This window comes from Podarcis gaigeae, assembly GCF_964106915.1.
Source record: "Podarcis gaigeae genome assembly, chromosome: 14".
Lineage (NCBI taxonomy): Eukaryota > Metazoa > Chordata > Lepidosauria > Squamata > Lacertidae > Podarcis > Podarcis gaigeae.
In genome coordinates, this window is record NC_139690.1 from 3,104,715 (window position 1) to 3,127,131 (window position 22,417).

General features: G+C 45.3%; 1 protein-coding gene and 1 long non-coding RNA gene across 3 annotated transcripts; one reads left to right on the forward strand and one right to left on the reverse strand.

Annotated features, from left to right (window-relative positions):
• Window positions 1-6: 6 nt before the first annotated feature.
• LOC310831417 lies at window positions 7-2,569 on the reverse strand. The gene is made up of 3 exons (XR_014557866.1): window positions 2,065-2,569; window positions 1,665-1,918; window positions 7-1,513 (listed from the first exon to the last, which is right to left on the reverse strand). It is a non-coding gene; the product is annotated as an uncharacterized lncRNA (long non-coding RNA).
• Window positions 2,570-4,938: 2,369 nt separating this feature from the next.
• On the forward strand, window positions 4,939-20,351 carry MPHOSPH10 (M-phase phosphoprotein 10). 2 transcript variants are annotated; one of them, XM_083712202.1, is made up of 11 exons: window positions 4,939-5,185; window positions 6,678-7,356; window positions 8,230-8,375; window positions 8,997-9,177; window positions 9,796-9,937; window positions 10,316-10,383; window positions 15,237-15,374; window positions 16,305-16,415; window positions 17,541-17,648; window positions 18,654-18,881; window positions 20,144-20,351. In XM_083712202.1, exons 1-11 carry the CDS (start codon window positions 5,094-5,096, stop codon window positions 20,288-20,290), a joined length of 2,040 nt encoding a protein of 679 aa, XP_083568328.1. In that variant the 5' UTR covers window positions 4,939-5,093; the 3' UTR covers window positions 20,291-20,351. The 2 variants fall into 2 exon arrangements, with proteins under 2 accessions (XP_083568328.1, XP_083568327.1); XM_083712201.1 differs by having other exon boundaries at window positions 4,960-5,185; window positions 8,227-8,375.
• The last annotated feature ends 2,066 nt before the right edge of the window (window positions 20,352-22,417 follow it).

Sequence of the window (22,417 nt, forward strand, 5' to 3'; positions counted from 1 at the left end):
CCTTGTAATTTGAATCTATTAGTCCTCTCAGTATCCTCTTTTCCAGGACAAACATCCCCAGCTCCTTCAACAGTTCCTCATACGACATGACTTCCAGACACTTGATCATCTTGGTCTCCCTCCTCTGCACATGTTCCAGATTGTCAATATCCTCCTTAAATTGGGGTCTCCAGAATTGAACGCAGTATTCCAGATGTGGTTTGACCAATGCAGAATAGAGTGGGACTATTACTTCCTTGATCTGGACACTAGACTTCTCTTGATGCAGCCTTGAATAGCCTTAGCTCCCCCCCCCCCCCCCCGCTGCATCACACTGTGGACTCATGTCAAGCTTTCTGGTGCCTAGATCCTTTTCACATGTAAGGCTGTCAAGTCACATGGGAAACAATCCACCCTCCTTGCAGCCAAGGGGCTTGGCAGGATACAGACCACATCAGGGTGCATGAGCACATTAGAACAGATGGTGAGATTGTGGAGGAAGGATATTAGGCCTCCAAAACTGAAAAGATTGCCTCCTTCCCTCAGACCCTCCCAGGAGTCTCTTGGCAATTCCACCTCCCTCAGAAATTCAAGAGGTGGGGGGATGGCCCATGAGCAACTCAATAGCTCAGTTCCTTAGAGCCTGGTGCTGGTAATGCCATGGTTGCAGTTTGATCCCTGTATAGGACAGCTGCATATTCCTGCATGGCAGTGGGTCCCCTCCAACTAGGGCTGTGGAATATCCAGTTCTCAACATCATGATACATCACCAGCTAAACACTGCGATATGCCTAAATATCACGATGTCTGAAACATGGAAGTATGTAGGGTGGGCATGAAGATCAGGTGGGTGGGTGGGTGTGAAGGAGCAGGCATGGAGATCCGTGGTGTGTGTGTTGAGATTGGGCGTGTGGGCATAGAGCAGTCAGTCTTGGAGATCCGGCGGGTGGGCAATCCCTAGCAGCTAAACATAACAGTTTGTTAAACCACTCTGTGAATTGTAGCTCTGGGAGGGGGATATTTAAGTAGAACCTGACATCGGAGAGGGAGGCCCCATCTGCACGATACATTTAAAGCAGTATCATGCCACTGAAACCGTTGTGGCTTCTCCCAAAGAATCCTGGGAACTGTAGTTTGTTAAAGGTGCTGACTACCCTATTCCCCTTCCCAGAGTTCCCCAGGGAACTCACCTTCACCCAAAAGGAAAGCAGTGCCCAATCTGGCAACAACAGAATAAATGATGCAAGGAGGAGCTGCAGCCCAAAGCAGGAAGAGAGGTGGTCAGAGAACACCTAGCTATTTAAATGAATTTAATCTCCAGGGCCTGATGAGCTACACCCAAGGGTACTAAAGGAGCAAGCTTGTTTCACCCTACTTCAGAGGGTAGAACTTGAACCAATGGGTTCAAATTGCAAGAAAGAAGATTCCGACTAAACATCAGGAAAAACTTTCTGACTATATGAGCTGTTTGGAATGGACTCTCTCAGAAGGTTGTGAACTCTGCTTCCTTGGAGCAAAGCTTGGATGGCCATCTCTCATGGTTGCTTTAGCTGAGATTCCTGCAATGCTGGGGTCACGCAGTGTTTCCCAACCTTGTGCCTCCAGATGTTTTTGGCCTACAACTCCCATCATCCCTGACCACTGGTCTTGCTAGCTAGGGATGATGGGAGTTGTAGGCCAAAAACATCTGGAGGCACAAGGTTGGGAAACACTGGACTAGAGGACCCTCCGGTTCCCTTCCAACTCTACTCTCCAATTCTCTTATTCTATGGTTCTTAATCCACTCTCGGAATTGTAGCTCGGAATTGTAGCTCTCTGCCCCTCTAGCAAACTATTTATTGGCGGGGGAGCCAGGCCTGTTTAAAGTGGCATCACAGCGCCTGGTGCGGACGTGGCCGTGGTGGGACCCAATGGAAGAGACCCTGCCTTCTCCAGGAGGCTGCGAAAAGAGGGACAAATCAAGGTGTGCAAAGCAAAGCTTCTCTCCAGGTCCCTTCCCTGCAAAGTGCAGCCTGCCCCCCCACCCCGCCCCACAGGGGTCTCCGCCTCGGAGCCCCGCCTCCCCCGGAGCCTGGGAACCCCTACCTGCTGTCAGGGGTCGCGAGAGGGCCGCCATCTTTGAACCTGGCACGCCCGGCAGAGCAGGTGTAACGGAGAACCCGCTTCCATGAAGCCAGAGCGAAGGCGAGAGAGCGCTGGCAACGGCACCGCCGCAGGCTCAAAAAGGGAAGGGAAGCGGCGCTCGCGAAAAGATGGCGAGGCGGCCTTCGCCGGGGAGAGCCGCAGAAAGGAGCCGCCGCGCGGTCCTAGCGCGACCCTTTTTTCTAATGGCTTTAGCCAAATACTCCCGTTTGACTCAAAGGGGAGAGGGGAGACTTCTGGTCTAAGAAGCTCGAAAGTCAGAGCTAAATCCAACATCCTTCCCTGGTTTGTGCCCAGCATCTGGTGTGTGTGTGTTTAATGAGAAGCATAAAGGATCAAACCCAGGGGTCAGCAAACCTTTTCAGCAGGGGGCCAGTCCACTGCCCCTCAGACCTTGTGGGGGGCCGGACTGTATTTTGGGGGGGAAATGAACGAATTCCTATGCCCCACAAATAATAGAGATGCATTTTAAATAAAAGCACACATTCTACTCATCCGCGGGCGATTGGGCTGCATCCGGCCCCCGGTCCTTAGTTTGCCTGCCCATGAGCAAACCTCCCTAGAAGGTAGGCTCTACCTGACTCTGGCATCTGAGGCAGCACCACCAGCACCACTCAGCTGGGCTGGGTATTTTTTATGTGTATTTTATTTATTGTTTATGACTATGTTTGTTATGTTGTAGTTACGTGTGTTTTTCATGTTGTAAGCTGCCTTGAGCATGGGCTGAACTACGGAAGGCAGCATACAAATAAAACCGTAGAAATCCAGAATGCGGCAGCTAGATTGGTGACTGGGAGCGGCCACCAAGACCACATAACACCGGTCCTGAAAGACCTATGTTGGCTCCCAGGACATTTCCGAGCACAATTCAAAGTGTTGATGCTGAACTTTAAAGTCCTAAACATCCTCAGCCCAGTATACCTGAAAGAGCGTCTCCACCCCCATTGTCCAGCCCGGACATGGAGGTCCAGCGCTGAGGGCCTTCTGGTGGTTCCCTCACTGCGAGAAGCAAAGTTACAGGGAAACAGGCAGAGGGCCTTCTTGGTGGTGGCACCTGCCCTGTGGAACGCCCTTCCGTCAGATGTGAAGGAAACAAGCAGCTATCTGACTTTTATAAAACATTAGAAGGCAGTCCTGTTTAGCCCAGAGTGGCTGGGGAAACTCAGCCAGATGGGCAGGGTATAAATAATAAATTATTATTATTATTATTATTATTATTATTATTATTATTATTATTATTATTATTTATTAAATATATGTACTTTGGTGCTTTACCAAACAGAGAGTAAGCTTCTATCTGCAGATGCAGTCTACTTCTGAATACCAGATGCTTGGGACTAAAGACCCAGGATCACCTGTGGCCTTGATATTAAGCTGCAGAAGGATAGTGATGTTAATCTGTTCTCAAACTATTTTCTCTGGGTCACACTTTCAGAATAAAAAATTGCTCATGCCACACTGAGGTTTTTTTAATTGATAAGACATAAAAGAAAGCAAAAAGAAACAACTCCTAGCAGGAGTCATGATAAAGGTAAAGGACCCCTGACAGTTAAGTCCAGTCGTGAACAACTCGGGTTGCGGTGTTCATCTCGCTTTACTGGCTGAGGGAGCCAACGTTTGTCCACAGACAGTTTTTCTGGGTCATGTGGCCAGCATGACTAAGCAGCTTCTGGCGAACCAGAGCAGCGCACGGAAACACCATTTACCTTCCCGCTGGAGCAGAACCTATTGAACTACTTGCACTTTGACGTGCTTTTGAACTGCTAGGTTGGCAGGAGCAGGGACCCCATCACGGCGATTCGAACCACCGACCTTCGGATCAGCAAGCCCAAAGCTCAAGAGGTTTACACCACAGCACCACCCCCATCCCAGGAGACATGATAGAGTGGCATAAAATGATGCTTGGCCTGCATGTTCTGCATGCAGCAGGAATTTAAAACTAGTCGTCTTCTGGATCCCGTTGGATTCTAGCTACCAAGAGCCCCAGCCAGCATGTTCAACGGTCATATTGGAAGATGCAGTCCGTCACCATCTGGAGGGCACCCTGTCCCCGCTCCCCACCCCTGGGATGCATTAGCTCAGAATGTAGAGTTGGGAGGGATCCCAAGGGTCATCTAGTCCAACCCTCTGCAATGCAGGAATCCTGGCCAGAGCCATCCCTGGGGAGCTAGAACCACCAACTGGTAGAATCCTATGCACACTTAACTGGGAGCAAGTCCTGCTTGAAATCAATGGAGCTTACTCCTGAGTAGGCATGCAAAGAGCAGTGTAGCTCGTTGGGTTGTTTGTGGGGATGAAGTGGGGGTTATGCACACCACCTCGAGCTCCATGGAGGAAAGGGGGGTGTATATATCTATCTATAGAGAAACAGTTAAGTTTTAATTTTATTTCACAGCATAAAAATACAAAGCACAAAAGATAGAATAAGAACCAGAAATCAAACCCCAACTCCCCCTTCCACAAACACATTTAAAAGGCCTTAGAGTGCTAAGAGGATTTATGTTGCCATCTGTTTTCCGTCCCTCGCAGAAGGCCACCTGGCACGCAGGATCGCGTGCATTTCTGGGGGCTGGACTACTTGTCCTCTGGGGCCCCTTTCCGCATGCTTTATGCTTCCCATGATTCAGACTTGTCTTCTCTTGTTGTTTTTAAACTGATCATTTTATTGTTTTATTCTCTTTTTAAACCGCGTGGCAATCAAGGGGCTCGTGGGTTTTATGAAATCAATGGTGTCTCTGCGCTGCAGCCTGGCCCGCGAGAAGAGGCCGCGGCGCCCCCTCCGCCCCGAGCTCGCTCGCTCTTCGTCTCTCGGCCCCCGAGGAAGGAGGAGCTCAGCCCCTGGGCCGCCTCCTTCGCCTTCCCCGCACGCGGAACCTTCTGCGCTCGACCGAGAGGCGGAACTTTCCTCGGCGGGCTGAGGGACGCGGCCGGGCCGGGCGGCGCGGCGGAGGCGGCGAAGAGGACGAGGGGACATGGCGGGCGCGGCGCTGGCTGCGGGCGGAAGGCTGGGCGCCTGCTTGGAGAGACTGGGCGCCGCCACGGCCCACCCCGAGCGGTTCCTCAGGTAAAGCGCCCTCCCTCCCTCGCGTGCGCGCGTGCTCACGTTTTTGAAAAAGAAGAACGCGTGTCTTCAGCGTCCCGAAGCACGCGGGCGAGTGAAACCCGGCGAGAGTCGGCTCCAGAGTCGGCCCCACTGAGGTCCTTGGAGCTGAGTTAGTTGGTTTCATGGAAACAGAATCGTAGAGTTGGAAGGGACCTCCGAGGGGCATCTAGCCCAGCCCCCGCCATGCTGGCCCGGGGCGCCGCAGGGAGGCTTCCTCTCGAGGACGCCTCGCGCGGGATGTCGCCCTCTCCCTTGGTGCGGGGGGTGCAGGCATTATGTGGGGGTCATTCCAGGCGGGGGGAGCCTGTGGTCGTCCAGGCTGTAGGTCGTTGCTGGGCTACAATTCCCTCCATCCCAGATTGTTGGCACTGCTGTCTGGGGCAGGGGAGTCCAGCAACGAGCCAGGGGCAGACTGGGATAATAGGGTGCCCTCAGTGAAGACAGAATTTGGTGCCCTCCCAAAAATATTTCTTATTTTCACAACAGAATCATAATTCATTTTGGTACAGTTGTTTTAAAATGGATCTCAGTAGGTACCCATAAATATGGGTTGTATTATTATTATTATTATTTATTATTTTGCACCCTCTTGGCTTGGAGGGGCCAACCTTTAGTTGGAACCAGCCACATCACCTTAAATCTGGCACTGTACACACACACACACACACACACACACATACAGAGAGAGAGGAGGAGGAGGAGAGAGAATGTTTTTAAGCATCAAACAGCAGTCCAGGTAACTTTGCTATGGATCTTGGAAGAATACCCTCAGTTACTGTAGCCATGGTGGTTTCCACAGGTGGGGTGTCACCACTAGGAAGGCGGACAAGGGACAGGGCCTGTCAGAGGGACCATTTAGAAGGGCTTCTTCAGCAGATCTCAAAGCACGGTCTGGTAGATATAGGGAGAAGTTCTCCTTTGAGTTTTGGGGACCCATGTCATTGAAGGCTTTCTGCATTAACCTCAAACCTTGAGTATTGTTAGTGTATTAGCAAACTGCAGTTTGTTCAGAACTGATGTTGCATGGCCAACTTGCGTGCATTCTGTACCAGCAGTAATGGTGTATATAAGCATACCTAATTTTATTCCGCAGATATTGCTCCTTATGAGGACATGGGCGCAGCTGCATGCAGTCCAGCCTCCCACTCCCCTGCTGCTGCTCCCCTTCTGGCCACAGGAGTGGAGCTGGCTAGGGCTGGGGCCAGGTTTTCCCCCTCCCACCCCTGCAGCCATGGGGACCTGGCTTAATAGACTACAATATAGTGTAAATTTGTGTGACTTGCTTTATTGAGATATTTGGTTTTCTGTGGTGGTCTGGAACTGAACCTGCAATATTGCTGAGATATGCCTGCATATTCACATACTTTTCCTGTTTCTGCATCTTGATCTGACAAAGACCTAAACTTTATGACTTTTAAAATGTACGATGTCTTACAATTTGTTTTGACTCCAGCATTCAGGATGGACTTGCAGATGACTTCATCTCTCTAACAAAAACATTATATGATTTCCACAAAATGCTTGGAGCTGATGTTATTTCTGGAAGTCCTTTAAAGGAACTGGTGATAGAGAACTTTGATGAAGAGCAGATTTGGCAACAGCTAGAACTCCAGAATAACGCTGTTCTAGGCTACTTCAAGAGAGCTGTTGCTAGAGATGTGGAGGGAGAGGAGGATCTATGCCTTCTTCCAGCTTCAGACAAGGATGGGTCTGTCTCAGAAGACAATGAGGATCAGGCGGGTAATGAGGACCAGATGGAAGTAGAGGCAGATTTCAACAGCGGTCATCTTGAAGAGGAAAGTGAACTTGAAGGAAAGAGAAATTGGCTTGGGGCCATGGAAGACGATGCGTTTAGTGACGATGATTCCAATATGGACTTTGACATTGATAAGTTGGAGCAGCAAACCCGAACATCAAAGAGCACTGTGAAAAAAACAGGAGAAAAGTCCATAGTGGATGACAGATTTTTCAAACTGGCTGAGATGGAGGCTTGTTTGGATGCAGTGGAGAAAAGACAAATCGGAGAGAAGGGTGATGAAGAAGAAGAAGAAGGAATAAATTACTTTGAGGACATTTTTTCTGAAGATGATGAGAGTGAGGATGAAGAGGAATTTGGAGACTCCAAAACGAAGGTAACTGCATAAAAAGGTGTAAACATCATATGTTAAAAGCTAAACACTCAGAGGGTTTAGTAATGACTTCATAACGCAACTGTCTTTTTTTATTAATAGCATTTTGTGGAAACAAATGCAGTTGGACATTACAAACAAAATCATAATAACAATACAAACAAAATCATAATAACAATACAAACAAAATCATAATAAATTAAGACGACATGCTCCATGTGTACAAGTAAGGGGTAAGAGCAGGGAAGTAGTGAGGGAGCTGGTGGTTCAGATCAACCCTTTGCTCAACATTCAAGTAATAGATCTGTATAAGGAGTCCATATATCAGAGAACTTCCCATCTTGTATTTTTGAAAAGTTACCTTCTCACATGCTGCCTGTAACTGTCGGTAAATAACAGGCTAACTATTTGCAGTGTGTTCGCTAATCGGAAAAGGGACTCACAATTTGCATTGACTGCCACTAAGAATGGACTAAATGGAGAACAGCAAAATGGCAGCTGAACTTTTCATTGATCTAGCTGGAGCAAAGGTGTATCTGAATCCCTGAGGCATCTGAAAGCAGAGTAGGAAGAAAAGTGATGCATGAGAACATGTTGAAGAATATTCTCAAAGTACTTTTTAACATTAAATCACATGGGTCACTTTGGCTACATCCATGCTTGCAGGTCCTGAAAATAGAATTGATTGTTAATAAAGTATTTTAAGACTTTGGTTCATGCTTCTTCAGGAAAAAACTGTAAACTATCCAGTTTATTTAATAAGCCTAACTATTTAATATAGCCCCTTTACTCATTTATCTTGTTCAAATGTTACGTTGAAACTTCATGAGCCTCTTTGTAACCTCTTGCTGGTTTCTCTCCTCTTCTTCCCAGCAGATCATCAAAAGTGCTCGTGATCTTAAATATCAGGACTACTTTGATCCTGTGGGTGATTATGAAGACTACACAAGTGAACACAAGGATAGTGACAGTGACCAGATTGAGGGAAAGGAAGAAGAGGAAGAAGGCGACATAGATGATGAGTATGTGGCTGATATTTTGAGGGCAGTGCTAAGTGGATAATAAAATGAAATGACCAGTGCATGTTTACTCAGATGTTAGTTTCTTTGTACTCAGTGTGGTTTTCTCTCTGGTAAGTGTGCATAGAATTGCATCCCAAAGTTTTTTGGGGAGCAGAGGTAATCTGTGAGGAGATAAATATTGTTGTGTTGTCAATACAATAGCATCTTTCCTATCTGGAGAGCTATACTGCTTGCAGAGTCATGTATGAATAGTAACAGGGTCATCAACATGGTGTCTGGAGATGTACTCATTAAGGCCTTCCCTGGTTCCCACATGGCTCTTCTTTCCTCACTCTGATCCCCAAATTAGGTTTGAAATAAGCCTTCTCTTGTAGCCAGCAGAATAGGCTTCTCTCTCTCTCTCTCTCTCTCTCTCTCTCTCTCTCTGTGTGTGTGTGTGTGTGTGGTGTCCATGACAGGTTTTCCAGTTTGCAGACGTGTCCAGAATGTTTTGTGAATGGATACTTTCCTCAGGGCACTTTTGTATGGTGTCCCAGCAGGCTCATGTGTTTATGAATGAATCAAAAGCCTAATGAAAGTCCTTTAAAGGTCTCTTTTTCATGTAATGCTGTTTAACTACAGAGCTGAGGAAATGGATGAAATCAAACAGAAAGGAGGGAATGAAAAAAGCAAAGAACCTTCTAAAAGAGTGACGTTCAGCTTGCCAAATGACAGCGACATAGAAGAGGAGATAGATATGTTCCAGGCAAAGAGAAATAGTTCTGCTGAAACAAAGTCGTCCTTTGAGAAAAGACAGGAAAAGGTAAACTTTCTGTTGCATCCCACCAAACCAAGTGCGTTTATCTCATGCCATCTGAAACTAGCATGTTTATAGCAAAAAATAAGAACTTCAAGCATGAAAAAACAGAAAAGAGAATAAGGCAGTGTTTGGGATCCTAAGATAAGTTAACTTAAGGAGGTTTACAGAAGGAAAGTTTCATGTTTCCTCTTGCCTCTGGCAGACCCCATGCATCCTAAAAAGCTTTTTGTAGGATTGGAGCTCCTGAACATTGGGGGATGGGGTGTAGGAGACTGATGGGGAAAGGGGGGTGGCATCACGCAAAATTTATCTTGGAGCCTAAGATAAGGAAGTTCACAGAATGGAAGTTTCTCTTCTTTTCCTCCTTCCAACAGCAGCCCCCACCCCTCAGTTCGGCATTTTTGGAAGGTTCCCTAGACTCTCTAGAGAGTCGTTTTCAAGTGAGTGGGTGGAGGGAAGGTCACAGGTGCCTGCAGTGGGAGAAGGGGATATCAGCTGTCCTTCTGTGAATGTCCTTAAGTAAACATGTAAGATTGAAGCCAGGGGAAATAAAGTGGAATTGAAGCCATGGGAGACGAAGTGTCTTAAGAACTTTTTTTTTTTTTTTTTTTTTTTTTGCAGATGAGCGAAAAAATTAAATCGCTAGAAAACGAACTGCTGATGGAGAAGCCTTGGCAGCTGAGAGGTGAAGTGACGGGACAAAAGCGGCCTGAGAACAGCCTTCTGGAGGAAATGGTTATTTTTGACCATGCAGTCAAAATGGGTAAACATTGCACTTTATAGCAGTGCTTTCACTTAAATGTTCCTTATAGGGCAGGGCTTGCAGCAGCAGGTGACCCCCTGCATGAAGAGCTGGGAACTGTGTTGGGGATGCTGATGAGCTCTGTCCCAGGAGCTCCTCTGCATTTGCAGCCAGGATCATCTCTGGTTACACTGCTGCCCTCAAACAGCTGTACCTGTGTGCACCCAGTTCATTATGACCCTTAGGTTTGGGTGCTGCTGCTGCTGAATTGATAATGGTTACATGTCTTTTCAAGTGGCAGCTGGCAATAGAGAAAGGAGCCTGCTCTTAACCCATGAGGTTATTTACAAATGCATTTCATTAAAAAAAATCCTGAGTTTGCTGCTTTTGTATTCTCAGCTCCTGTGATCACAGAAGAAACAACTCTGGAGCTTGAAGAGATTATCAAGAGAAGGATAAAAGATCAGGTTAATAGATCTGTTTTCATGTCTTCATTGCTATTGGAGGGAGAAAGGGAAAGGGAACTCAGCAGATTTTACATTTGCATTGAATATGTTCATTGAAAAAGAACAAGAACACAACTAATGTTGCTTAAGCTTTAAACAATGCCCTTTCTGTATCCCCCACTTCTCGAAGGGTCTGATAAATGCTTGGGAGTTCCTTATTGTCTCCCTTACTATTGAATATCTGTATGAAGTCACTGTAGGTGATATCTCCTACAAAGTGAAGAGTCTGCCATCTGCTTATTATATTGTTATCAATTAGATTGAAGAGGCACCTCTTCAGTAGCGCGTGTGCGTGTGCAGTTTGAGCCATCTTTTAGATTTAGGGGAGCTAGTCTCAAACGTTTGTTGGGGGAGACCTAGGTTTTTTTTGGGGGGGAAACGTGTCCTGCCTTCACGCTTTTTTCGGGGGAACGTGTCCTGTCTTCACGCTTTTTATGATGGAGGACTGCTGTAGCCACCCCCAATGACACGTTCTCAAGATGGAGGGTGAGGGAACAGCTGCAGTCGCCTGCGGTTCCTGCGCAATGTTTGCCATCTTGCCAAAGGTTGCAGGCAGCTTTACCTGCAGCAATTGCATGTTGATTGCTCTCTTAGAAGACAAAGTCCAGCAACTGGAGGAACGTGTAGCTACGCTCCAAAGAATTAGAAAGCTGGAGCTCTTCTTGGAAGCAACAGAGCACACCGTCTCCACCAAGGAGGAGACAGGGGACTCCCCTCAGAAGGAGGCTGGTTCACCAACACAGGAGCCAGATATATGGAGAAACGTGACTCAAAGAAGTAGGAGGCCCAGGGTTTGCTCTGATTGTTTAGAAATACACAATTGCTTTGAGGTCCTCTCCCCTAGCATGGAAGACGAAGAGCAGACTCCATTTGAGGATCTCTCCCTCATTACAGTCAATCAGGTATATGAAGACGAGCAGCAAAGTCAGTCCTCAGGGAATGTGCAGGCAACCTTGGAACGGACAGCTCACGGAAGAACCCCGACCAGACCTAAGAGGAGGCGTGTAGTGGTGATAGGGGATTCCCTACTGAGGGGAACAGAAGCAGTGATCTGTGGGCCTGACAAGATGTCTCGGGAAGTGTGCTGTCTCCCCGGGGCTAAGATCCAAGATGTAACTGAACGACTGCAAGGAATCATAAAACCCACTGACAAATACCTCTTCCTCTTGGTTCATGTGGGAACCAATGACACTGCAAGCAATAGCCTCCAGAAGATCAAAAGAGACTACGAGGCTCTGGGCAGGAAATTGAAGCAATTAAATGCACAAATTGTCATCTCATCTGTCCTCCCAGTTGAATGACATGGCCCAGGGAGAGAGGGAAAAATAGTGGAAGTGAACAGCTGGCTTCGCAAATGGTGTAAACAGGAACGGTTTGGATTCTTAGATCACGGACTGCAGTTTCTTGAAGATGGACTTCTGGCAAGCGATGGGCTGCACCTCTCAACGGCTGGGAGGAATGTTTTTGCCAAAAATCTCAGAAACCTCATCAGGAGGGCTTTAAACTGACTAATGTGGGGGAGGGAGACAGTGCTCCTGAAGATAGGAGTCTATCAATTGATGAAGATGATCATCCAAATGTCATAGACCAAATGGAGCAAACAGCACGCAGACCTAGTGGTGGGAGGAAAATGATTAATGGACTTCAATGTCTGTACACTAATGCGCAAATAATGGGAAATAAACAAGATGAGCTTGAGCTCTTGGTACAGCAAACTAAATATGACATAATAGGCATCACTGAAACCTGGTGGGATAAGTCCCACGACTGGAATGTAATAATGGAGGGGTACAATCTATTTCAGAGAAACAGACCAGACAAGAAAGGAGGAGTGGCATTATATGTCAGGGATGTGTATACCTGTGAAGAGATCCAAGATTTAGAACCTCAAAGCCAAAGTGAGAGCATTTGGGTCAAAATTAAGGGAGAGAAGAATAACAGTGACCTCATTGTGGGAGTTTACTATAGATCCCCAAGCCAAACGGAGGACATAGATGATGCCTTCCTGGAACAGATGGCCAAGCATGCAAAAGGAAGGGAGATAGTAGTAATGGGGGACTTCAATTACCCGGATATTTGTTGGATGTCAAACTCAGCCAAGAGCATAAAGTCAAACAGATTCCTCACTGGCCTTGCAGACAACTTCATTGCCCAGAAAGTGGGAGAAGCAACAAGAGGAACAGCCATTTTAGATCTGGTCCTAACCAATGTTGATGACCTGGTTAGTGGGGTAGAAGTAGAAGGATCATTAGGCGCGAGTGATCATGCTCTTCTGAAGTTTACTATACAGCGGAAAGGAGCAGCCAAGCATACTAGGACTCAATTTCTTGACTTTAAGAAAGCCGACTTCATAAAACTTAGGGAAGTGCTGGGTGAGATCCCATGGACAGTAATACCAAAAGGAAAGGGAGTTCATGATGGCTGGGAGTTTGTTAAGAGGGAGATAGTAAAAGCACAACTTCAGGCAATACCAATGAGACGGAAACATGGAAGGTGCCTAAAGAAGCCAGGGTGGCTATCTAAAGAAATTTTAACTCAATTAACATTAAAAAAGGATGTGTACAAAAAATGGAAAAGGGGGGAAACCACCAAAGAGGAATTCAAACAAATAGCCAGCACGTGTAGACACGAAGTCAGAAAAGCTAAAGCACAGAATGAACTCAGGCTTGCTAGAGAGGTTAAAAGCAACAAAAAAGGCTTTTATGGGTATGTTCGTAGCAAAAGGAAGAACAAAGAAACAGTGGGGTCACTCAGAGGAGAAGATGGTGAAATGCAAACAGGGGACACAGAAAGGGCTGAACTCCTCAATGCCTTCTTTGCCTCAGTCTTCTCCGATAAAGAAAACAATGCCCGACCTGAAGAATTTGGAGCAAATGATTCAACAGAGGAAACATAGCCCAGAATAACTAAGGATAACTAAGAATACTTGGCTAGTTTAGATGTATTCAGGTCTCCAGGGCCAGATGAACTGCATCCAAGAGTATTAAAAGAACTGGCAGATGTGATCTCAGAACCACTGGCAGTCATCTTTGAGAATTCTTGGAGAACAGGCGAAGTCCCGGCAGACTGGAGGAGGGCAAATGTTGTCCCTATTTTCAAAAAGGGGAAAAGAGAGGACCCAAATAATTACCACCCAGTCAGTCTGACATCAATACCAGGGAAGATTCTGGAGCAGATCATTAAGGAAACAGTCTGTGAGCACCTAGAAAGGAATGCTGTGATCACCAATAGTCAGCATGGATTTCTGAAAAATAAGTCATGTCAGACTAACCTGATCTCATTTTTTGACAGAATTACAACCCTGGTAGATGAAGGGAATGCAGTGGATGCAAGGCATTTGACAAGGTGCCCCATGATATTCTTGTAAAGAAGCTGGTAAAATACGGTCTTGACTATGCTACCACTCAGTGGATTTGTAACTAGGTGACTGACCGAACCCAAAGGGTGCTCATCAATGGTTCCTCTTCATCCTGGAGAAGAGTGACTAGTGGGGTGCCACAGGATTCTGTCTTGGGCCCGGTCTTATTCAACATCTTTATCAACGACTTGGATGATGGACTCAAGGGCATCCTGATCAAATTTGCAGATGACACCAAACTGGGAGGGGTGGCTAACACCCCAGAGGACAGGATCACACTTCAAAACGACCTTGACAGATTAGAGAACTGGGCCAAAACAAACAAGATGAATTTTAACAGGGAGAAATGTAAAGTATTGCACTTGGGCAAAAAAAATGAGAGGCACAAATACAAGATGGGTGACACCTAGCTTGAGAGCAGTACATGTGAAAAGGATCTAGGAGTCTTGGTTGACCACAAACTTGACATGAGCCAACAGTGTGACGCGGCAGCTAAAAAAGCCAATGCAATTCTGGGCTGCATCAATAGGAGTATAGCATCTAGATCAAGGGAAGTAATAGTGCCACTGTATTCTGCTCTGGTCAGACCTCACCTGGAGTACTGTGTCCAGTTCTGGGCACCACAGTTCAAGAAGGACACTGACAAACTGGAACATGTCCAGAAGAGGGCAACCAAAATGGTCAAAGGCCTGGAAACAATGCCTTATGAGGAACGGCTAAGGGAGCTGGGCATGTTTAGCCTGGAGAAGAGGAGGTTAAGGGGTGATATGATAGCCAGGTTCAAATATATAAAAGGATGTCACCCAGAGGAGGGAGAAAGGTTGTTTTCTGCTGCTCCAGAGAAGCGGACACGGAGCAATGGATCCAAACTACAAGAAAGAAGATTCCACCTAAACATTAGGAAGAACTTCCTGAGAGTAAGAGCTGTTTGACAGTGGAATTTGGTTGGACTCGATGGCCCTTGTGGTCTCTTCCAACTCTATGATTCTAGTATATGGTGAAAGCTACATAATGAAGGTTTCAGAGTCAGATCTGTGGGAAGGGAATTCTGCAGTTTAAGAGGTTGCCACAAAAAAAATGCCTTCTGTCACATAATGGGGTGCAGAGTCTTCACTACTGTGGCTCCCATTTTATGAAATCTCTTCCCCAGGGAAGCCAGTCATTGCTTCAGGACTGCCAACAAAAACTTTAAACATTTTTCTTTAAAGAACCATCCATTTGTAAGATTTAGTATTCTGTGATGTGTAGATTTGCAACTGTAGAGTTCTTAAGCAGATTGACTACCCTTCTCATTGACTACCCTTCTCTAAAACAAATGACAGAATAGAAATGTTAAGGCAAATGAATGTGAATGACTAAATTCCTTGTTACCTACAGAAAAGGCTGCTCATGGTTCTGTATTGTTTTTAATATGGCTGTGGTGGTGTTGCTGTTTTTTAAAAAAACTTTGTTTTAGGCTTGGGACGATGTCGTTCGTAAAGAAAAACCGAAAGAAGACCCTTATGAATATAAGAAGCGGTTGACTCTGGATCACGAGAAAAGCAAGCTGAGTCTTGCAGAAATTTATGAGCAAGAATATTTGAAACTTAATCAGGTACCTTTTGAGGGAGGTTGTATTGGTTGTTAAGGGTGCTTGAGGGCCCAACGTTATCTGTGGCAGTGGGCAGATGTAGAAGTAATGAGCTTCCCTTGACATGGTTTGCATTTTGTGGCACTTGAGAGCTTCAGCCTTGTTTTCTCTGACCTGAAAGGAGCAGAAGCTTTTAGGACAGAAATGGGGAATATGGCATCCTTCAGGTGTTGTGGGACATCAGTTCCCATCAGTCCCAGCTAGCGTGGCCAGAAGTCAGGGAAGAGGAGGAGGAGAATTTGCTCAGCTTCTCAACTCATAACTGCAACTCTACTCTTCCAAGCCTTTCTAAATCAATTGTTTGTTTCTTTTATTTTTTTTTTAAAAATGGCTTTAGAAATTTTCTGTAATTCACATTCCATGGCAATCCCATTGTTGAAGGATCCTGCACCACAATGCATCATTTAGGCCCTGCACGATGTTGCCAGGGAACCATTTTGTTCCTGAGAAATAAGCAGAGGGAGAGGAAGTGCAAGTCATTTTGTGTTTTCTCCTTCCTCCCCTTCAATGCTGATTCCATTTGAAATAGTCTCTTGTTTCCTTTGCAGCTGAATTATGCAGATGAAACTTGTAATATCTGTTGTTCTGAAATATAAACCAGGACTTGAAAAACTCACCATTTGGCAATTAGGAATGTTTGGGGGGGATTTTTTTTTTTTAACCTTGTGTATTTTGTGAAGTAAGCCCATAGCATCTGGGTTTAGCCAAGGGCGAGTGAGCCTATAAAGTGGTAACTCTTAGGGACCCCAGAAAAGGGGGTGTATTTAAAAGTAAATAAATAAACTTCCCCTTTCCTGGCTGTCTAAAAGGCCAAAGGTAGCATTTGCTTTCTTTTGAGTGAAAAATCTTGCTTGGAAGTTGCTCTTGTCTAATCCCACATTGCTCTTAATCCAGAAAAAAACGGAAGAGGAAGAAAAACCTGAGCATGCAGAAATACAGAAAATGATGGACTCGCTCTTCCTTAGACTTGATGCCCTTTCTAATTTCCACTTCACACCTAAACCAGTAAGTATGGTAATGCAACTTTGTTTGCAGGATTGTGCATAAGAAACGATCTTTGTAGAAAAGGGTTGAAAGCTGTTTTTCTGCGCTAGCTGGATGGTCCAGATATTTCCCCTTGTTACTAAGTGTACATCCTCTTTCCTGCAAGTATCTCAAGTGGCCTACATGGTTCACTCTCTCCCTTTTTTGTCCTAATAACATAGTAACAGCAACAGAGAAGCTGTAACAAATAAAAAAAGATATTCCTGGCCATGCCTGTTTGTATTTCTGCTGCACATGTCCCTGTCTTTCTGTCCAGGCTGGAATACAAGTTTGGCTCTTAAACCTCTGTAACAGAATGCTAACTCTGCCATCTTCACATCTAGTTTCCATAGGTTATGGGATTACCTATAACTTCTCAAAAGCAAGTTGCTGCTTTACATACACTTGCTAGAAAGCTGATTGCAACCCAGTCAATGTCTAAATTGCGGGTAAACCTCTTTGTGTATGAGCAAGTCTTTGATTGGTTAGTGTCCATTCCTTGAGATTTTCCAGGCTATATTCATGAATTAAAATAGACCATCAGAAAGCAAACTATTTGGAGTTAATTATTTTGGCTTTGTGTATAGTTACCTTTGCAAAATTAAGACTTGGTGTTATGCCCTCTGCCTTCCTGGATGGTCGCTGTAAGAAATTACCCAACCTATTAAGCAACCTAGGTTAGGCTAAGAGCCAATGGCTGACCCAGTGAATTTCATGGCTGAGTGGGGATTTGAATCCAGGTCCCCAGGCCCTAGTCTAGTCTTCTGACCACTATACCATTATGAAGTCTAGGGAGCCATACAAATCCATACAGTCCCATTGACCTAAGTGGAACTGAATCACTTCTTAACTCTGGGATATGGAGCCTCTTGCCCTGCAAATGTTTTTTGATTCCCTCATCCTCCAACAACATGGCCAATGCTCAGGGATGTTGGGAATTGTAGTCCACCAACAAAGCCACAACCTCCCCCTCCCTGGATTAAAGGAATTCAAGACCAGGCTTTTAGGGTTAGGGTTTGTCTACGCCCAGGTAAGTGTGTGTAAGACTGCAGTAGAAGTCATTTAACGCTGTTCTCTAACATGCATAGCCTTTTCTATTTCCCTTAGCCTGTCCCAGAGGTTAAAATTGTATCCAATCTCCCAGCAATAACCACGGAAGAAGTTGCACCAGTGAGTGTTAGTGATGCTGCCCTCCTTGCACCGGAAGAGATCAAGGTAAGGCACTCATTCACAGCTCCCAGGAGCTTTCCACTTGGCCCATCATTTTCTGGGCAGCAAAGTACACTCCATTCTTGGGAACCCAGGTTCATTCCAGGGTCTCTGAAATCGGAGGAAACAAATGCAGTTTAATTTGGCTTCGTTTATGTAGGTTTTTCTCAAAATCTGGTGCTTTCCCCCTCTCGTGCTCTTTCAACAGAATCTTAATGTTTATTATTAATATTAGACACTTGTGACCTGTTTTTCCCCCACTTTACCTGAGTGTCCAAAGCAGCTGATAAAAAGCTAACTTACACATTTTTATGAAATGCAATGAACATAATCACAACAGTGGAGCCAGAGCAGGAACATAATAAAAAAATGCACCCACACCTCAAGTCCCTCTGGAAGACAAGGGCAATCTTGGTTTTAAGCATTTTCATGGTAGCTGTAGGCAACAAATTGTGCACAGATGAGAAGGAACTGCTTCTGTTGGCCACCTGCATGAGGCTAGCTGCCTTTTGTCCCGTTCCTGTAGTGTTTTGCCTGGCTGTGGTGGAGCTGGTGCCAACTTGGCTGCTGGTGACTTAACCATTACCACCCAGGCATTAGTCCCCCCTGAATAAAGTGAGACTGACTTCTGGGTAAACTGCCTGCAGTTTCATTCTGTCCATCAGCAGGCTAGTAAATGTTGCAGGCTTATTTACAAGGCTGGAGAAAGGGTAAAGAGTTAGGAGGGAGGGGCCAGGGAAACATACTAGGGACAGAGTACCAAAATTTGACTGCAGTGGTGAAAAAAGCCCAGGGGAAAAAACCGCCTAATATTCATAGGCAGAAAGAGTGAGCTGCTGAGCTGCTGAAGACCTAAGATAGGGGCTGGGGGAGTTGCAGGCCAGAGAATTGTGGAGTGGGGTGCCAGCTTGGGGAAAGCTGCAGCCCGATAGCTGGTACTTTGATTTTGTATATTTGTGTAGTTTTCTATGTTGCTTTTGGATCCCACTCTCAGTCTGTTCTTATTTTTAGGAGAAGAACAAAGGTGGAGATGTGAAAACAAATGCTGAAAAAAACCCCACTGACAAAAAAAGGGAACGGAGGAAAAAGAAGCTTGTTAAACGCCTGAAGCTGAAGGAGAGGGAGAAGCGGCAAAAACTCCTGGAGAACAATTTGGTGCCAGGGGCTAGACTGAGCAAAAAGGCTTCGGCTGAGAAACTGAAGAAGCTAACCAAGGAAGGTAGAACCTCCTTGCTCAAGGTAAGGTTACTAAATAAACAACTGGAGAAATCAATCTGTTCTTCTATCTATAGAAGCAGGCTTTAGTCCAAGGCCTTTGTGTGTTCTGCTCCTGAACTTGGTGTGTGTGTGTGTGTGTGTGCGCGCGCGCGCGCGCGCGCGCCTAGGCTATCCTGGTTCCCTTCAGATGTTTTGGACTTCAAGCGTACAAAACATCTGCAGGGAACTGGGGTGGGGGAGCAAAGGTTGATGTACTACAACTTGCTTATTAGGCATATTTGGTTTGCAGGATCAAGTTTGTTGTTTGTTTTTGCTAGCAATGCTGAGATCCACCCAACGGAGCCAGGTGTAAAATAGAGCTTGAGGATGGAATAGGGGTGTAATAGTTAAGAAACAGAGTGCCTCTGAGCACGTGCTTAGCCCAGGTCAGGTATTTATTTTCAGTACCAAAAATGAGCTGACAATCCTGTCACACAAAAATCCACCCTTGATTCTCTATACATATACACACACACAACTCAACAGCCTTTTTTTTTTAATTAAAAAAATCCTGAAAAACAGCATCATAGGCAAACCGGAGGTTGGGTAATGAGGCTCGGGGGCGGCGGGGTACGTTTCAGTGCTGAGGTGATGAAGAGTGGTGGAGCAGGACCCAGGCAGGCAGGCAGGCAAGCCGATGCCAGAGAAGGCAGGTCCTTCACTCATCTGGGGGCTGGTGTGTTTCTGTTATAAGCATAATAGTATTCTGAATATGATATCTGAGATGGATTTCTGATAATTCTCTGCACCTTCAGCCCTGTGGAACCGCAAAACAACTTGGGCATTGTTTAAATGAAGTATATTATGGCAAACAATCCTACCTTCTGCTATGCTTTGTTGGTGAAACATAAGACCCTTTTTAAAGGATAGAGTGATTATGGTGGAGTAACTTGAAGGAATAATGTTTAAAATTCCACTGGGGCTCCCATTGCTCTTAGTCCTCGATTATAAAGGGATGCTTTCCTAGTGCTGCATGCTTATCTCTCATTAACATGCATTAAGCATGAGAGTGTAGATAACGCCAAGCCTCCCTTCCGCTTTCTGGATTTATTATGCTGCCAGAAAAAGGGTATTGCATAACATAACAGCTGCTGTTTGCCATTTAGTTATCAATCGGAATACAAATGGGGTCTTTCTCTTATGCATTCTGCTGGAACAATTAATTGGCTGAAACTGTGGGGCATTATTTTACTTTACATGTGCATGTTTCCATTTGTTCTGAAATAAACGTTGCTCTGCTACAGGATGATGGCAAAGACAAGGCTTTGAAGTCCTCCCAAGCCTTCTTTTCTCAGCTGCAAGATCAAGTAAAAATGCAAATTAAGGATGCAAAGAAAATCCAGAAGAAACCTAAGAAACAAGAACTCTCTGCCCAGAAGCTGAAACTGTAATATATTATGCATGTTGTATTTTATATAAATTAAAAACCAGGGTTCTGTTTTTCTATTTTAAGCCTGTTTTTATTCTCTGCTTTGCATAAAGCTGTTTAAAAGGACAAGTTACATTGAAAATAATTCTTCCATTACTCAAAGCAAGCCCACTTAAAAGAGTCCATTGGGCATGGGTTACACAGGCACGCTGGTAATTATCAAACGGCAGGCTCCACTGTTGCAGAGGCACTTTCAGGTACAGTCATACCTCATGTTACGTTTGGTTCATGTTACGTTCTTTTAGGTTATGTCCCGCAGCGACCCGGAAGTAGCGGAAAGGGTTACTTCCGGGTTTCGCCGCTTGCGCATGCTCACAAGCACTAAATCGCACTTCGTGCTGTGCACAAGCGCCAAATCGCACCGCACACCTGTGCAGATCCGGTGCTTCAGGTTGCGCTCTTTTCATGTTGTGAACGGGCCTCCAGAACGGATCCTGTTCGCAACCAGAGGTACCACTGTAATCAATATTTTTGCTCATGTACACAGAGACGCATCTTTTACCTTTTTCAATGCTCACCATTTTTTAAGGGGACACTAACTCTGTTGACATGCAATTCCAAATTGTAGTTTCACATTACACAAACAAGCATTTGGGTACTTTAAATACTCCCTCAATTTATAACAAACCATAGTTTGCCATTATAGTCAGATGTGTAAGCTATAGTTTGCACTTTACTTCCATTCTGGAATGGTAAACACATGGAGGAGGGCCAAACCCCTGACATCATTTGCCCTTCTGACTCCACCGCCAAAATTTTCATGTAGGCAGGAATGTTGAGTAAAGCCCCTACCCAGACTTGGCTGCAGATGCTCTACGTATGTGGTCAGGAATCTTGCACAGTCAAGTGCTCTTTTTCACGGCTTCTGGTTGACGCACCGGAGAGCAGAGCCAGCAGGGTTGTACTGTCTCCTGCTTCCATGTGTTGGCTTTGGGCTTCATGGACAAGGCATGAAAGACAAATGAGCAACTTCGCCTACCAGAGAAGCCGAGGTGGCAAAGCCGAGATGGAAAACTTGGAAACCAAGAGAATAAAAACTTTATAAAAGAATGGGAAAAATTCATAAGTTACCTTGGAGACCACTGTAAGCAGATGGAAATGAGCAAGATTTTGATTCACGTGTAGTGTATAAATTACTATGGACAATATGGTTTGATATAAAAATTGGAGTATGGACGAATATGCAGTTGTAGAGGTTTAAAATGAGACCCCACAGAGGGGATGGGGGGAAGTCCTGAGATTCAGAGAATCTCTTTATATAGATATGCTTTTATTAGTTTGTGTTTATTTGTATTTTGTATTTCTAAAACCAATAAAAATGATTTCTAAAAAAAGGGGAAAAGAAAGACAAATGAGCAACTTCAGATGAGGGCAGTGAAGATGGCCAGGAGCCTGGAAAACAGACACCGAAGGAACTGAGATGAGCAGGGGAATGAGACATGAAACATCTCTTCAGTTACTCAGGGCTGCCACATAAAAGAGGGCGGCTGCTGCTTTGGCGATCACTCATTGTCGAGTATGATTGTTTTCCATAAACACAGTTTTAACAATGAGTCCGTAAGTGACAGTGGAGGCCAATTCTGGACCCACACGTCTTTCCACAGTGGGGACATTGGTTTCTGGGCGGGAGTTGATCACGGTGTGGATTTGCCAAGTGTGCCTTCCTCTTAGCACTTTTCTCTTTTGCGTTCTGAGTTTGAGTGTCTTCAAAGCCCATAACACCTTTACCAAAGGTAAAGGTGTTATGGGCTTTGAAGACACTCAAACTCAGAACGCAAAAGAGAAAAGTTCTCCAACTGGAGCACTCGCAGGCCAGTGTTTCCCAATTGTTGGTGCTTATACTACATTTTTTAAGATTTGCCTTGAGACAGTCTTTAAACCTCTTTTGTTGATCACCAGCATTACGCTTCCCATTTTTAAGTTCGGAATAGAGTAGTTGCTTTGGAAGATGATCATCAGGCACAACATGACCAGTCCAATGAAGTTGATGTTGAAGAATCATTGCTTCAACACTGCTGATCTTTGCTTCTTCCAGTACACAGGTATTAATTCCCCTGTCTTCCCAAGTAATGTGTAAATTTTTTTTGGA

Excerpts from the sequence above, each read along its gene's own strand:
- MPHOSPH10 (XM_083712201.1), top strand. The coding sequence starts at position 5,094 with ATGGCGGGCGCGGCGCTGGCTGCGGGCGGAAGGCTGGGCGCCTGCTTG. Across the intron at positions 15,375-16,304 it reads AATATTTGAAACTTAATCAG|AAAAAAACGGAAGAGGAAGA; the intron begins GTACCTTTTGAG and ends CTCTTAATCCAG. Across the intron at positions 17,649-18,653 it reads TTGCACCGGAAGAGATCAAG|GAGAAGAACAAAGGTGGAGA; the intron begins GTAAGGCACTCA and ends TCTTATTTTTAG.